At 45.9% G+C, this 16,960-nt stretch overlaps 1 protein-coding gene across 4 annotated transcripts in view; it reads left to right on the top strand.

Annotated features, from left to right (window-relative positions):
- Positions 1–16,960, top strand: part of LCMT2 (leucine carboxyl methyltransferase 2) — a 40,301-nt gene that overhangs the window by 11,310 nt on the left and 12,031 nt on the right. For all 4 annotated transcript variants that reach the window (XM_067544902.1, XM_067544901.1, XM_067544900.1 and 1 more), the window contains 5 exons: positions 395–584; positions 1,854–1,961; positions 2,582–2,672; positions 11,472–11,729; positions 11,918–12,148. In XM_067544902.1, coding sequence (XP_067401003.1) covers positions 395–584; positions 1,854–1,961; positions 2,582–2,672; positions 11,472–11,729; positions 11,918–12,148 — 878 coding nt within the window. The remainder of the gene's footprint in view (positions 1–394; positions 585–1,853; positions 1,962–2,581; positions 2,673–11,471; positions 11,730–11,917; positions 12,149–16,960) is intronic.

Genomic DNA, 16,960 nt, shown 5'->3' with positions numbered 1-16,960 from the left:
GTGTTAGTATGTGGAGCGGGTCTGAGAATGGGCAGCCTGATCCTGTAGACCTATATCTAGAGCCTTTTGGCTGTTCCTTCTGCGAATTGTGGAAGCCAGTGGTAGCTATCTAGTTACAGTTGTCATGAGGTAAATCCCTTCATTAAGTAGGGTGATGTGCAGAACTACATCTCAATTGGGAATGACTCTTTCTTGATGCTGGCAACTCCTCTGGGCAGCTCTCGCAGCTTCCCAGTAGCAGAGGCTTCTATACTCAGTGCACCTCCCCCCGAACAGTAGAAGAATCTCCAGTGGCACCATCTGTGGGTCTGCAGGAAGTAGTTTGGTGTCTGCTCCTATCTCTGCTGGGGCCGCAGCCCTCTCAATTTCTCACCTCTGCCTGTGGTTCTGGCAGGTCGGATGCTTTGATCCAGTGGGCAGCTCAGCACTTCCCTTGCGCACAGTTTGTGCTCTATGAGCAGATGCATCCTGAGGATCCCTTCGGTCAAATCATGCAGCAGCACTTCAGCCGACTGAACTCTGTGCTTCATGCCCTGGCGCAGTATCCCGATTGTGAGGCGCAGAGGAGACGCTTTCTCCAGGCGGTAGGTGGCTATGGTCATGGAGCAAGTGGGGGCGTCTGAGTCAGCAGGGAAAGAGCATAACTTCAGAAGGCAGGGAGGATCCCACTGGGCATCGGTGTGGGTTGGTCAGAACCAGAAATGAGGCACTACCCTCTCCAGCAGACACATGGCCCTGTCTTTTAGCACCTTTTCTATTGTCTGACAGCTCTCTCCATGAAGAAGTTAGTGCACCACTCATAGTGGTGAAGCCGTACCTTCTGAGGATCCCACAAGTTCAGGATCTATTAGTTGGGGTGCAATGAGTGTTGACTTGTAGCTAATCCTAGCAACATGCTCACATTGGGGCATTTTAGGATGGAAGAATCCTATGCACTGCTACAGTCTGGGGACCGACTGGCTAGGCAGCAGTTCTGCAGGAAAGGACCTGAGGGGTACAGTGGACAAGAAGCTGGATATGAGTCAGCAGTGTGCCCTGGTTGCCAAGAAGGCTAACGGCATATTAGGCTGCATTAGTAGGAGCATTGCCAGCAGATCGCGGGAAGTGATTATTCCCATCTATTCGGCCCTGGTGAGGCGACATTTGGAGTATTGTGTCCAGTTTTGGGCCTCCCACTACAGAAAGGATGTGGACAAGTTGGAGAGAGTGCAGCGGAGGGCAACAAAAATGATTAGGGGGCTGGAGCACAAGACTTATGAGGGAAGACTGAGGGAACTAGGCTTGTTTAGTCTGCAGAAAAGAAGAATGAGGGGGATTTGATAGCAGCTTTTAACTACCTGAAAGGGGGTTCCAGGCAGGATGGAGCTAGCTTGTTCTCAGTGGTAGTAGATGGCAGAACTGGGAGCAATGGTCTCAAGTTGCAGGGGGGAGGTTGAGGTTGGTCATTAGGAAAAACATTTTCACCAGGAGGGTGGTGAATCCCTGGAATGCGTTACCTGGAGAGGTGGTGGAATCTCCATCCTTTAGGTTTTTAAGGTGTGGCTTGACAAAGCCCTGGCTGGGATGATTTAGTTGGGGTGGGTCCTAGATGATTACCTGCGGTCCCTTCCAACCCTAATCTTCTATGATTCTATGATCTGTTGCAGTGTGAATCCTGCAGCCAGGAGGTATGTCCCCATGTGGGACTGAGCTGTTCGTGTTCAGGCCAGCCAATTGTGTGGGAATCTGGCAAGCACTGCCAGTATGAATATGTTTTAGAGTGGGGAGCAAGTTGTGAGTCTGTGTCACAGGGGGAGTGCGGGATTGGAGCATGTGTGGTTTTTTCCCTGTGGGAATGTGGGTCTCTGTTTTAGGGCTGGGCCAAGTGCAGTGTCATTGATATGAATGAGTTCTACGCTGGCTTTATCCCCGAAGATGAGCGGCAGAGAGTGCAGGCTCTGGAGCCTTTTGATGAATATGAGGTAACTTTACCTCTTTTTTTCTTACACCAAGGGCATTGCTCTAAGGGGCTGAGCACCTATAGCTTCCCTTATTGCCATGGGGCTGGCTGCACAGGTGCTGCTGGGGATGCAGGTGTTACTGGGTAGATGGGAGAGGCCCTGGGAAGCTGAGACTCAGTTAACCTGGAGCCCACGGGGAAGCTGCACATGAAGCTGGGGCAGGCAGCAGACGTTTTGGCCTTTTAATGTATGCTTCAGTGACTACCTACCTCCTACTCGCACAACTGGCTGCACAGGCCCCATCCCCTGGGCAAAGTCAGACCCAATTCCCTAATCTTCCCAGAAGTCAGTGCAGGTCTCAGTGCTGCTGCTTACTTCCTGAGTGGGCCTCTGCCCCACCTTCAGCCTCCAAGTGGGTTCAAGACCAGACCTGAGGTAATGTGCCTGGATTACAGCAGTGAAGTCCTCGTACCTCAGGCAAGGAAGAAGAGAGCTTTCCTGGGGCATTGTTGGCTCCATTTTTAATAAGGTCTGGGAATCTAACAGGTTAAACTTGTCCCCATCTGCTGTGGGGCTGCAGTTCCACGTCACCACCACCTCTGCCACAAGGACCTGAGTTTCTCTCTTCTGGCTTGTTGCAGGAATGGCATCTGAAATGTTCACATTACTTTATTCTGGCTGCATCAAAGGGGGAAGAGCTTGCCTGGATGCCTGTGTTTTCCAGGATGCTAGGTAAATATGAACTGACACTCTCCGGCACAGACCTCTGAAAAGATCCAGGGGTATAGCCTCTTTCCAGAATGAACACATGAGATCCTGCCATCTGAGTAGATCTTTCCCTCCTTCCTGCTAATGGTGACGCTGCAATCTCTGACACTGAGGCCAGTATTGCACCCTGTGATGTTGGCATCCTGGCTCAGTGGGACTGAATGGTGAGAGCTTTTCATTCCTTCCGGTTGTTGCAATCTTCTAGTTTTGAGTGATTCTGGACAGTGGCTGCAACTTTCCTCTCACCTCAACTCCTCTTCCCCCCACTGCTAATTTCTGGCATTCTCTGGACTCTTTGTCTTTGATTTCCCCACTCATAGAATCTAGTCCAACCCCCTGCTCAAAGCAGCACCAACCCCAACTAAATCATCTCAGCCAGGGCTTTGTCAAGCTGGGTTTTAAAAACCTCTAAAGATGGAGATTCCACCGCCTCCCTGGGTAACCCATTCCAGTTCTTCACCACCCTCCTAGGGAAAACGTTTTTCCTAATATCCAACCTAGACCTCCCCCACTAGAACTTGAGAACATTCCTCCTTGTTCTGTCATCTCCCACCACTGAGAACAGCTTACCTCCATCCTCTCTGGAACCCCCCTTCAGGTAGTTGAAGGCTGCTATCAAATCCCCCCTCACTCTTCTCTTCTGTGGACTAAATAAGCCCAGTTCCCTCAGCCTCTCCTCCTAAGTCATGTGCTCCAGCCCCCTAATCATTTTTGTTGCCCTCTGCTGGACTCTCTCCAATTTGTCCACATCCTTCCTATAGTGGGAGGCCCAAAACTGGACACAATACTCCAAATGTGGTGTCATCAGTGCCGAATAGAGGGGAATAATGACTTTCCTCGATCTGCTGGCAATGCTCCTACTAATGCAGCCCAATATGCCGTTAGCCTTCTTGCCTTCTTGGCAATAAGGGCACACTGTTGACTCCTTTTCTGCAGAACTGCTGCTCAGCCAGTCAGTCCCCAGTCTGTAGCAGGGCATGGGATTCTTCCATCCTAAGTGCAGGACTCTTGTTGAATCTCATCAGATTTCTTTGGCCTTATACGTCTAGCTCACTCTGTATCTTATCCCTACCCTCCAGGTATCTACCACTGCTCCCAGTTTAGTGTCATTTGCAAACTTGCTGAGGGTGCAATCCACCCCATCCTCCAGGTCATTAAGGAATGAGAATCTCTGGCAAGAGATGGGCTCAAGCATCTTAGAAGGACAAGAGTTTAAGAACATAAAAATGGGTATAGTGGGTCAGTGGCCAGTGACAGATGAATCTGAAGGAGTGAACAGAACAGGTCAGTTTATCAAGTGATCCATCCCCTGTTGTCCAGTCACAGTTTCCAGCTGTCAGCGGTTTAGGGACACCCAGAGCATGGGGTTGCATCCCTGACCATCTTGGCTAATAGCCATTGATGGACGTATCCTCCATGAATTTATCTAATTCTATTTTGAACCCAGTTACACTTTTGGTCTTCACAACATCCCCTAGCAACGAGTTCCACAGATTCTGTGTGTTGTGTGAAGAAATACTTCCTTTTGGTTTTTAAACCTGCTGCCTGTTGTTTTCGTTGGGTGACCCCTGGTTCTTGTGTTATGTGAAGGGATAAATAACACTTCCTGTTCACTTTCTCCACACCATTCATGATTTTATATACCCGTATCATATCTCCCCTCAGTTATTTCTTTTCCAAGCTGAGCAGTCCCAGTCTTTTTATTCTATTCTCACATAGAAGCTGTTTCATGCCCCTAATCATTTTTGTTAACCCTTCTCTGTACTTTTTTCCAATTCTCGTATATCTTATTTAAGTTGGGGGGGACCAGACCTGCAAGGTTCAAGATGTGAGTTTACCATGGATTTGTATAGTGTCATAATGATTTTTTCTCTCTTAATATCTATCCCTTTGTGAATGGTTCCTAACACAGTTAGCTGTTTTGCCTGCTCTTGCACATTGAGCAGACATTTCCAGAGAACTCTCCATGGTGACTCTAAGATCTTTCTTGAGTGGCAACAGCTAATTTAAACCCTATCACTTTGTATGTATAGTTGGAATTGTTTTCCAATGTCCATTATTTTGCTTTTATTAACATTGAATTTTATCTGCCATTTTCTTGCCCAGTCACTCTGTTTTGTGAGATCCCTTTGTAACTCCTCACAAGGACAGAGCACCCCAGATTCCAGCTCCCCATGATGTGGGGTTAGGGAGTAGGGCTAGAAACTCAGAATCTGGCTCCCATGAGGGGAGACCTGGGCGGGGGGGTCAGATCCCCTTAGGTTGGCAGGACTCCCCCAGATATTCTCACACACACAAACACAGAAGGGCAGGGAATGGGGCTCACACCACTGGGGAGCAGGCGCTCCCAGATTACAGCTTACATAAGGAGGGTATGGACAAGGGCTCAGACTCCCCCAGAAAGGCAAGCCCTCCAGAACCTGGCTTCCACGAAGAGACATATGGAGAGGTGGTCAGACCTCCATAGATGGGCAGGGATCTCTCAGATCCTGGTGCGCATGCACACACACACACAGAGGGGCAGGGAGCAAGGCTTGGTCACCCCCAGGGAGTAGGAACTCCCAGATACCGCAGGCATGGGATAGGGAGGGTGGCTCAGATTCCCTGATTATTATTTCATTTGCATATCTCATTTTTTTACAGACATGCTTTGATTACATAACTCCAAAATTAAAAAACAAAAAAACCAGGCAAACAATCCTGACAGAAAAAGATTTTAGTAATATACCTTCCAACCTTTGTGCCCAAGGTGTAACTCAAACTGACAGTGTCTGGGGCAGGTTCAAAGGACTATTGCTTATACCTATCAGCTATTCGCTGGTGTGAAACTTTAAAGGCTAAACGTCTTGTTAATTCTCCTGTCTGTGCATGCTCACTGTAATCTATTAGGTGTGTGAATAGGAATATTTTATTTTATTTTTCCCCAAGGGGTGGTGGGTGTTATGCATTTTGTTAGGGAACCCTTGAGCATTTGAGACCCCGGGTGTGATGATCTGAGACCTGGTTTGATCTCTGTGAACAAAAAAAGTTGCCAGAATGTATTAACTTTAAGAAAAACAGTTTTTTTTCCAGGGCCTCAATCTTGGAAACCCCTTGGTCAAATAGCCCCATATTTGGGTCACTGACTGTACCCTTCGTTTTCATGAGGCATACCAAATTTCAAAGCAATCTGATTAACCATACAGATTCTAGAGCACTTAGAATAGTCAAGCATTAAAGAGAAAACTGGTCTTAACTTTAACTATATAGTTCTGCTAAAACATTTTTTCACACAATGTGTAATTAAGCTGTGGGATAGGATCTCATTGAGGCCAAAGACTTAGAATCATAGGACTGGAAAGGACCTTGAGAGGTCATCTAGTCCAGTCCCCTGCACTCATGGCGGGACTAAGTAATATCTAGACCATCCCCAACAGGTGTTTGTCTAACCTGCTCTTAAAAATCTCCAATGATGGAGATTCCACAATCTCTTTAGGCAATTTATTCCAGTGATAAACCATCCTGACCGTTAGGAAGTTTTTCCTAATGTTCAACCTAAACCTCCCTTGCTGCAGGTTAAGGCCATTGCTTCTTGTCCTGTCCTCAGAGGCCAAGAAGAACAAATTTTCTCCCTCCTCCTTGTAACAACCTTTTATGTACTTGAAAGCTGTTATCATGTCCCCTCTCAGTCTTCTCTTCTCCAGGCTAAACAAACCCAATTCTTTTAGTCTTGCCTCACAGGTCATGTTTTCTAGATGTTTAATCATTTTTGTTCCTCTTCTCTGGACTTTCTCCAGTTTCTCCACATCTTTTCTGAAATGTGATGCCCAGAACTGGACACAATAAATACTCCAGTTGAGGCCTAATCAGTGCGGAATAGAGTGGAAGAATTACTACTTGTGTCTTACTGACAACATTCCTGCTAATACATCCCAGAATCATGGTCGCTTTTTTTGCAAAAGCATTACACTGTTGACTCATATTTAGCTTGTGATCCACTATGACCCCCAGTTTCCTGTCCTCAGTAATCCTTCCTAGGCAGTCATTTCCCATTTTGTATATGTGCAACTGATTGTTCCTTCCTCAGTGGAGCACTTTGCATTTGTCCTTATTGAATTTCATCCTATTTACCTCAGACCAATTCTCCAGTTTGTCCAGATAATTCTGAACTTTAATCTTATCCTCCAAAGCACTTGCAACCCCTCCCAGCTTGGTATCATCCGCAAACTTATTAAGTGTACTCTCTATGCCATTATCTAAATCATTGATGAAAATATTGAACAGAACCTTACCCAGAACTGATCCCTGCAGAACCCCACTCGTTATGCCCTTTCAGCATGACTGTGAACCATTGATAGCCACTCTCTGGGAACAGTTTTCCAATCAGTTTTGCACCCACCTTATAGTAGCTCCATATAGGTTGTATATCCCTAATTTGTTTAAGAGAAGGTCATGCGGGACAATATCAAAAGCTTTACTAAAGTCAGGATATACCACTTCTACTGCCTCCCCCTTATCCACAAGGTTTGTTACCCTGTCAAAGAAAGCTATCAGGTTGGTTTGACATGATTTGTTCTTGACAAATCCATGCTGACTGTTAATTACCTTATTATCTTCTAGATGTTTGCAAATTGATTTCTCAATTATTTGCTCCCATTATCTTTCCGGGTAATGAAGTTAAGATGACTGGTTTGTAATTCTCCAGGTTATCCTTATGCCCCTTTTTGTAGATGGGCACTATATTTGCCCTATCTCAGTCTTCTGGAATCTCTCCCGTCTTCCAAGACTTTTCAAAGATAATCGCTAATGGCTCAGATATCTCCTCAGTCAGCTCCTTGAGTATTCTAGGATGCATTTCATCAGGCCCTGGTGGCTTAAAGACATCTCATGTATCTAAGTACTTTTTAACTTGTTCTTTCCCTATTTTAGCTTCTGATCCTGCCTCATGTTCACTGGCATTCACTATGTTAGACATCCAGTTGCCACCAACCTTCTTGGTGAAAACCGAAACAAAGAAGTCATTTAGCTCCCCTGCCAATTGCACATTTTCTGTTTTTCCTCCCTCGTTGAGTAACGGGCCAACCCTGTCCTTGGTCTTCCTCTTGCTTCTAATGTATTTGTAGAATGTTTTCTTGTTACCCTTTATGTTTCTAGCTAGTTTAATCTCATTTTGTGCTTTGGCCTTTCTAATTTTGTCCCTACATACGTGTTATTTGTTTATATTCATCCTTTGTAATTTGACCTAGTTTTCACTTTTTGTTAGGACTCTTTTTTGACTTTTAGATCACTTAAGATCTCCTGGTTAATTCAGGGTGACCTCTTGCCATACTTCCTATTTTTCTTACGCAGTGGGATAGTTTGCTCTTGTGCCTTTAATAATGTCTCTTTGAAAAACTGCCAACTGTCTTCAATTGTTTTTCCTCTTAGACTTGCTTCTCAAGGGAACTTACCTACCAACTCCCTGAGTATGCTAAAGTCTGCCTTCTTGAAATCCATTGTCTTTTTTTTGCTGTTCTCCCTCCTACCATTCCTTAGAATCATGAACTTTTATCATTTTGTGATCACTTTTGCTCAAGCACTTTCGCCCACTTTCAAATTCTCAACCTATTCCTCCCTGTTTGCCATGTTAGCGGCATTCAAAAAGAGACTGGACATTTATATGGATAACAAGAATATCCAGTTATATTAGTTAAGGCTAATATAACTTCTCTTCCAAAATTAATACCTCATGCAATGTTTAAGCACATCTAGAACTAAAGGGTTTGGGAAGAGACGAAAGACAGAGGGCAGGTTATTCCACATCTACTTACTGCAGGGTTTCTTGCATCTTACGCTGCAGCATCTGGCTCTGGCCATTGTCACTCAGATACTGGACTAGATGGACCACAGCTCTTCCACAGTGTCATGTGGATCACTCATGATTGGGATACATCCTTGTGTCTGCACCTGGGGATTAGCACCTTTCAGGTCAAATGCCCTCCTCACACCTCCTGCCCCTTGCTCTCCAGGACTTGTGATGCTCCTTATTAGAATCATAGAATATTAGAGTGGAAGGGACCTCAAGAGGTGTCTAGTCCAACCCCCTGCTCAAAGCAGGACTAACCTCAGTTAAATCATCCCAGCCAGAGCTTTGTCAAGCCGCAGCTTAAAAACCTCTGAAGATGGAGATTCTATCACCTCCCTAGGTAACCCATTCCAGTGCTTCACTGCCCTCCTAGTGAAAAACTTTTTCCTAATATCCAACCTAGACCTCCCGCACTGCAATTTGAGACCATTGCTCCTTGTTCTGTCATCTGCCACCACTGAGAACAGCCTAGCTCCATCCTCCCTGGAACCCCTTTTCAGGTAGTTAAAGGCTGCTATCAAATCCCCCTCATTCTTCTCTTCTGCAGACTAAACAAGCCTAGTTCCCTCAGCCTCTCCTCATAAGTCTTGTGTTCCAGCCCCCTAATCATTTTTGTTGCCCTCGGCTAGAGGAGGAGGCGGCTCTCCCGGATCTCCTGGGGTGGCTTGGGAAGGGGAAGAGGGGGCGCAGGCCCACCCATCTCCACTGCGTCCCAGCCCAGGGCCCTAGTAGTGGTAAAGGCGTTGCCACTCAGTCGGCGGGGCTCCCGCTGCAACACGCCGATGGAGCTTGCCCCTGTCCTAGCCACTGACTGTGGCTGTCCCTGGGCCACTTCCTCCCCGTATCCCCCGATACCTGACTCCTTGGGGTTGCTGGAGCACTGCGTCCGGGGTAGGCCCGTCAGTCCCTCCTCGTCCACAGGCGGTAATGCGGGGAGCTCCTTGGCGTGGGGAAGCTCCTCTAGGTCACAGGGCTGGGGGAATGGCCCGGCTTCAGGCAGCTCGTCCAAGTCCTGCCCCGACTCTGGGGGTTCGGCGGCTGGCAGCTCCTCCAGGTCCCGTCTGGCCTGAGGGGCGATCTTCCACCTGGGTTGCTCCGGGGGCTCGGTCCAGTCCCGGGATTCAGGGGACTCGGTCCGGCCCCGGGTCTCTGGTATCTTGGCCCAGTGTCTTTGGCTGGGTTGCCTGGTCCAGCTACGGGACGGCCCTACCCAGTCTCTAGGCCCAGGTTGGTCCGGGGATGGTCGGCATCTTTGCTTCGGGCGTAGGCCTCAGCTGGCGAGGCAGTACGTTTACCTCAGCGGTGGTCTCTCCCAGACTGAACTCTGGGGCCTGTCCTTTATACTGCCCCTCCCTGTTGGGGCTCCGCCCCACAGTCACTGATAGGGCTGGCTGGGCGGTCCTATCACAGCCCGGCCCTTCTGTTGATGGGCAGACTTATCCTCTATACTCGGTTCGGTCCACTCAGGCTGCTGGGGCCCTCCCTTGGGTCCAGACTCCGGGGGAGGCCACAGCACCTTGCTACAGGGCTGCATAAGTAAGAGCATTGCCAGCAGATCGAGGGAAGTGATTGTTCCCCTCTATTCAGCACTGGTGAGGCCACATTTGGAGTATTGTGTCCAGTTTTGGGCCTCCCACTACAGGAAGGATGTGGACAAATTGGAGAGAGTCCAGCGGAGGGCAATGAAAAAGTTTAACGGGTTGGGGCACGTCACTTATAAGGAGAGGCTGAGGGAACTGGGCTTATTTAGTTTGCAGAAGAGAAGAGTGAGGGGGGATTTGATAGCGGCCTTCAACTACCTGAAAGGGGGTTCCAGGGAGGAGGATGCAGCTAGGTTGTTTTCAGTGGTGGTAGGTGACAGAACAAGGAGCAATGGTCTCAAGTTGCAGTGGGGGAGGTCTAAGTTGGATATTAGGAAAAACTTGTTCACTAGGAGGGGGGGTGAAGCACTGGAATGGGTTACCTAGGGAGATGGTGGCATGTACTTACCTACAGATTTTTAGGTGCGGCTTGAGAAACCCCAACTAAATCATCCCAGTTAGGGCTTAGTCCTGCTTTGAGCAGGAGGTTGGCCTAGACGACCTCCTGGGGTTCCTTCCAACCCTAATATTCTATTATTCTTTCCAGACTCTGTAGCCCTAAACAAACCTCCTCTCTGCCAGAGGTGACTTCCAGCTATTTCCCCTGCAGCCCCTTTCATTTTTCAGTTTCACCCCTTTATGCAGGACCAACCTGCTCCTTCCCAGCTGCATGTCATCATCTATTAGTTTTTTTTATCCCTGGCTCTAGGTACAGCCTGTATGGTTAATTGACCTAATCTGACCTGCTCTGCGTATGACGAGGTGTCCTCCCAGGACATACATTATGGCATTGCTGTGTGTACAGCATCAGTTCTGTTCCCAAACTTTTGCTTATTCATAAATTTTGAGGGCAGAAGGGAGCATTAGATCATCTGATCTAACCTCCTGTATTACACAGGCCAGAAAACTTCAACCAGTTACTTCTGTATTAAACACAAAAGCTTGTGTTTGACTAAAGCATCATCCAGAAAGAGACTAATCTGAGTTTGAAGATCACAAGAGATGGAGAATCCCACCACCTCCTTGGTAGTTTGTTCCACTGGCTAATGACCCTCACCATTAAATATTTGTTTTATTTCTATTTGAATTTGCCTGGTATAAGCTTCCAGAGATTGGTTCTTGTTCTGGTTTTCTCCGCTAGATTGAGGAGCTCTTTAGTATCTGGTATTTTCTCCTCGTGAAGGTTACTAATATATTGTGATCAAGCCATCTATCATTCTTTTTGATAAGTGAAACAATTTTAACTCTCTCACTTTTTGTCTGTTTACCGGATAAACTCCTCTGTTCTTGTGTGTACCATGTCTGGGATACTACTGCAAAGAAACCCAATGCTTCTCTCTGATTCTCTTTGGATTGCAGCTTTCTCTGCTGATGACCCTCCCAGAATTACTGGTAGCATCTCTGCATCTGTGTGCACGATAGACTCTGAAATTGCTGGCCTGAAGCTGTATGGCCACCGCTCTGTACTTATCAAACCACATGTGATCCTTATTACTGGAGGCTTCGGAGAACAGGATGGACGACACTGTCGCCTGAGAGATCTCCATGTCCTAATCAGACATAAAGACAACTGGCGAGCTGGAAGTGTGAGACTGGAAAATCCTGGTAACACCTGGAGTACGTTCTCCCCCTAGAGTGAAGCATGTGCAGGGATCTCTGATATTAATGGGGTAACACTGGAGGGAATGGGTGAGATTTGTACTGTACCATCAATGAAGGGCAGAGGGGATTGAAGCCTTTGGTCCAGTTGCCCTCAGTCTTACTGGAGAGGTATCGATCTGAATCCTGGTGTTATGTCTCTGCAGGTGGACGGTTGTTCCATACGGTGACGTGTGTCTCAGGGAGCCAGGCCCTGGTAGTGGGAGGGCGAATGTCCCCAACCAACGTAGCTTTGGGGATGCTTTGGCTAAGGTTTCCTGAATCCATGACTGCATCAGATCCAGATTGTGTTGTGGTGGAACTTGTGAACCCACAGCCTGCTGAGGACCTATCCTCGCCGCGCTGGAGACATACTACAACAGAAGTGACATGCCAAGGTAAAAGGGTCCAAAAGAGACTTTCCTCAATCAGTGGGAGAAGTATGCTTAGTTATGACGGGGATGTGGACTGTACAAGTAACTGAGGATATGGAAATCCCCAGACACAATAGGCAGCCCTGTCACCTCTCAGACTTCTTCTAAGATAAACAGATTGAGCTTTTTAAGTCTTTCATTGTAAAGCACTTTTTCAGCCCTGTGAATAGTTTTTGTTGCTCTTCTCTGCACCTGCTCCACTTTTTCAACAACTTTTTTCAAATGTGGACACCAGTTTCACGCTGTCTTGAGTGGCTCACAACGAGTGCCTACTTCAGGGCAAACTATCAAAAGCAGGACAGATACCCCAAACTGGTGGTATGTTCTATAATTAGATTTCACCGACCCGATACCAAATGTGAACTCCCAAAGTACCCCAGTAATTTTATAATGGAGTCGCAGACAGTCCCCTCCAGTCTATCTTGCCACACAGGCAAGCTAGGCTATGTGATAAATGGTCACTTACACCAAAAATCACAAAATATTCCAGATTGCGCCAATTCTGAACATATCAGTCATTCATCCAGGTCAATTTACCGCCTAGGTCTCTCACCATAGACAACACTGGTAACCAATTCTATAGTAAACTAACTAAAGGTTTATTAGCTAAGAAAAAGAATGAGAACAATTTGAGAAGTTAAAGCCGGTAAAATATATGTACAGGTGAGTCACAGTCTATAATTCCAAATGGTAGCAGAAATGTATTTTCTGCCAGTATCCCAAAAATCTCTCAGGGCTATCCAGAATAACTCAGGGGATCTCCGTCTTCTCATTAAGTTATTCTGCCCTGTTAGAATTCAAACAGTCCAGAGGTAAAACATTTTTCCTTGTCCATACTTATAGCTTCTTCTCACAGAAAATAAGCTAACTAGATCACTACCCACATGGGCTCTTTCTTTGAGGGTTGAGAGGGAGGAGTACATCTAGTCTTCTATCTCTGATCATCTCACACAATCATTACTTGCCTTCACATGCACAAGAATTAGCACTTTCTTGTTAAAGTTCTTCATTTACATTACACAAGGCTTCTTACTTGTTTGATGGGTTATTTAGTTACAGGGGTATATACAATGTAAATGTTTGCTATTATAGTCTAACAGGATACAGATAAGCAAAAACAATGCATGCAACATCCCATTAGTTTTCATGAAGTTTAAACACCAACTAAATGCTTAGACATTTAACAATCACTTTTTGTTCTATACTAATATACTAGTGAATTGTCCTGGCTTCCAGATCTTGGCCAGAGCTGGTATCTGTTCTGCCAGTTCCATATACAGAGCATAAATCCAATCTAATTGGTATTGCTGAAACCTGATGGGATTTGGAATGTTAAAATCAATTATAAATCTCGGAGAGAGTCTGCTGAGACTTATCAAGCTTTTAGATTCTACCCTTTCTACTTCTTCATGTGCACACCAATGACACTCCCAAGAACTGGCTAACCTAGTGAGGAGGGCTTTAAACTAGGTTCACCAGGGAACGGGGACCTAAGCCGGAGGTAAGTGGGGAAGTGGGACACCAGGAGGAAGTGCAAGGAGGAGAGTGCAACAGGGGAGGCCTCCTGATTCATACTGAGAAAGTAGGGTAATCAGCTGGTTAACTTAGGTGCCTGTACACAAAAGCAAGAAGCCTGGAAAACAAGCAAGAGGAATTGGAAGTCCTGGCATAGTCAAGGAACTGTGATATGATTGGTGAGGTCTGGTGAGGTAATTCACATGACTGGATCACTGTCATGGATGGATATAAACTGTTCAGGAAGGACAGGCAGGGGAGAAGAGATGGAGGAATTGCACTGTATGTAAGAGAGCAATATGTACCAAGTCATGCCTGACCACCCTGATTGCCTTCTATGATGAGATGACTGGCTCTGTGAATGTGGGGAAAGTGGTGGATGTGATATACCTTGACTTTAGCAAACTTTTGATGCAGTGTCCCACAGAATTTTTGCCAGCAAGTTACAGAAGTAAGGGTTGGATGAATGGACTATAAGATTGATAGAAAGCTAGCTAAATCATCCAGCTAAATGGGTAGTGATTAGCGGCTTGATGTCCAGTTGGCAGCCAGTAACAAGTGGAGTGCCCCAGGGGCTGGTGCTGGGGCTGGTTTTGTTCAACATCTTCATTAATGATCTGGAGGATGGGGTGGATTGCAAGGCTAACCGCATATTAGGCTGCATTAGTAGGAGCATTGCGAGCAGATCGAGGGAAGTGATTATTCCCCTCTATTTGGCACTGATGAGGCGACATTTGGAGTATTGTGTCCAGGTTTGGACTGCCCACTACAGAAAGGATGTGGACAAATTGAAAAGACTCCAGCGGAGGGCAGTAAAAGGGATTAGGAACTGGAGCACATGACTTAAGAGGAGAGGCTGAGGGAATTAGGCTTGTTTAGTCTGCAGAAGAGAAGAATTAGGGGGATTTGATAGCCATCTTTTACTACTTGAAAGGGGGTTCCAGGGAGGCTGGAGCTATGCTGTTCTCAGTAGTAGTAGATGACAGAACTAGGAGTGATGGTCTCAAGTTGCAGTGGGGAATGTCTAGGTTGGATATTAGGAAAAACATTTTCACTAGGAAGGTGGTGAAGCACTAGAATGGGTTACTTAGGAGATGGTGGAATCTCCATTTTTAGAGATTATTAAGGCCCAGCTTGACAAAGCTGTGGCTGGGATGGTTTAGTTAACGTTGGTTCTGCTTTGAGCAGGGGGTTGGACTGGATTACCTCCTGAGGTCCCTTCCAACCTTATTCTTCTATGACTCTATGGTTCTAATTATAACCTATTTAGGAAGGAGCAAGTGGGTAAAAGGGGACGGAGAGTGGCACTTAGTTAAAAATGGCTTTACCTCTTCTCAAATCACTGATAACTTGGAAGAAAATTATCTTCTTTGGATCATTGTCCAAAGAGATAAAGTACCAGATGAGGTATTAGTTGGTGTCTGCTGTTGACCACCAGATCACACTGGGGAATGGGATGACCGGCTCCTTACGCACCTATCTGTAACGTGTAAGAAAGAAGATGAGTGATCATGGGGGACTTCAATCTAAACGATATATGGAGGATGTCTTATGCTGCCAGTACTAAAACATCCTTGGAATTCTGAATAGCATAGATGACAATTTCCTAATTTGAAGGTGTTGCATTCAACCCGGGAATTCTATATTAGGCCGCTTTTTGACAGATAAAGAGGAACTGATCACAGAACTAAAAATTAGTGGTATCTTAGGTACAAGTGATTGTGACTTGATCACATTTATAATGTGCAAACACAATAAAGTCAAGACCAGTAATATATAGTGGTGCTTTAAAAGGGTCAATTTCACAAAGCTGAAAAAATTATGAGCCAAATCAGCTAGGAGGAAGAATTTAATCAGAAAAATGTGAATGATAATTGGAAGACTATAAGGACACTTTTTACGGGAATCCCAAAAAGCCACAATTGAGGCAGAAGGCCCCATTGGTTTAAAAAAAAACCTTAGAGGAGGAAGTGAAAGCAGCTATAAATGTATATAAAATATAACAAATGGAAGAAAGGGGAAGTTTGATAGTAATGAATGAAATCAGATATTTGGAACTGTAGAAAATTGATAAGGGAAGCAAAGTAGAAATCTGGAGGTCTCTCTGGAGAATTCCCATGAAATTTCAGCATACATTAACACTCTTCGCCTGCTGCGCTTCCTAGGTAAGCAAGGGAATGGGAAGCACATGAAAACACAGCTACTCTTGTGCATTTCTATCTCTTCAACTACCTCTATAATTACCCAAAGCAAAGGACAACTGCACCTCCTGTAAACAAGCAGCATCAGTTCTAAAAAAAACACCAGAGCTCCCCTCTTGTGCATCATACATGGCCATGCTGCAGGATTGGGACTGGCTGAGACCATATGGGGTCCTGAAGAGATCCTGACTCCCCATGTACTGATCGACCCGTTCCCTGGCTCCGGGTCATCACTGTCCTCTGCCTCGTCAATGACTTCATCAGAGTTCAGTCAGGTGTCCGCTGCCCCCAGGCCTGTATCCATGGGCATCTTGTAGGTGGAGGTGGGGTTGCTCCTGAGGATGACTTCCGGCTTCTTATAGAAGCAGCACATCTTTGGCTCTGCACCAGAGTGACTTTTTGCCTCCCTGGCCTTTTGGTAGCTCTGTTGCAACTCCTTGATCTTTGCTCAGCACTGCAGTGTGTCCCGTTCATAGCCCTTCACCATGGGGAGAGTGATTGCAATGTGTACACCACTGCTATTTTGTTGACAAAAGCTGACTTGGATCAACAAAACTCTCTGGTGTAGACCAGGTCTAAGTCTTGGAGCACTGGGGAAGTTCCACAAGCATGAAAGAAAGCTAATGTGTCAATTTTTAAAAAGGATAAACAGAACGACCTAGGTAATTATAGGCCTCACAGCCTGACATCAGTCCCTTTCAGGATAATGGAGCAGCAGATATAGGATTTGATTAATAATGAACTAAAGGAGAGTAATGTAATAAATGCATATCAACATGGGTTTATGGAAATTTTTTTTGATGAGATTATAAGTTTTGTTAAAGGTAGTAGGGTTGACATAATATACTTAGACTTCTGTAAGGCGGTGACTTGGTGCCACATGACATTTTTATTTAAAAAAATCTAGGACACTATAGGGAATTGTCATCAAGCAGGTCTGTTTCCAGTAGGGTCCCACAGGAATCAGTTATTGGCCTTATGCTGTTTAACATCTTTATCAATGACCTGGAAGAAAACATGAAATCATCACTGACAAAGTTTGCCGATGGCACAAAAATCG

Source organism: Emydura macquarii, unplaced genomic scaffold, assembly GCF_026122565.2.
Source record: "Emydura macquarii macquarii isolate MOO-44397 ecotype Brisbane River unplaced genomic scaffold, CSIRO-AGI_Emac_v2 contig_1032, whole genome shotgun sequence".
In the NCBI taxonomy this organism is placed as follows: domain Eukaryota; kingdom Metazoa; phylum Chordata; order Testudines; family Chelidae; genus Emydura; species Emydura macquarii.
This window is presented reverse-complemented; position numbering and strand designations above follow the sequence as displayed.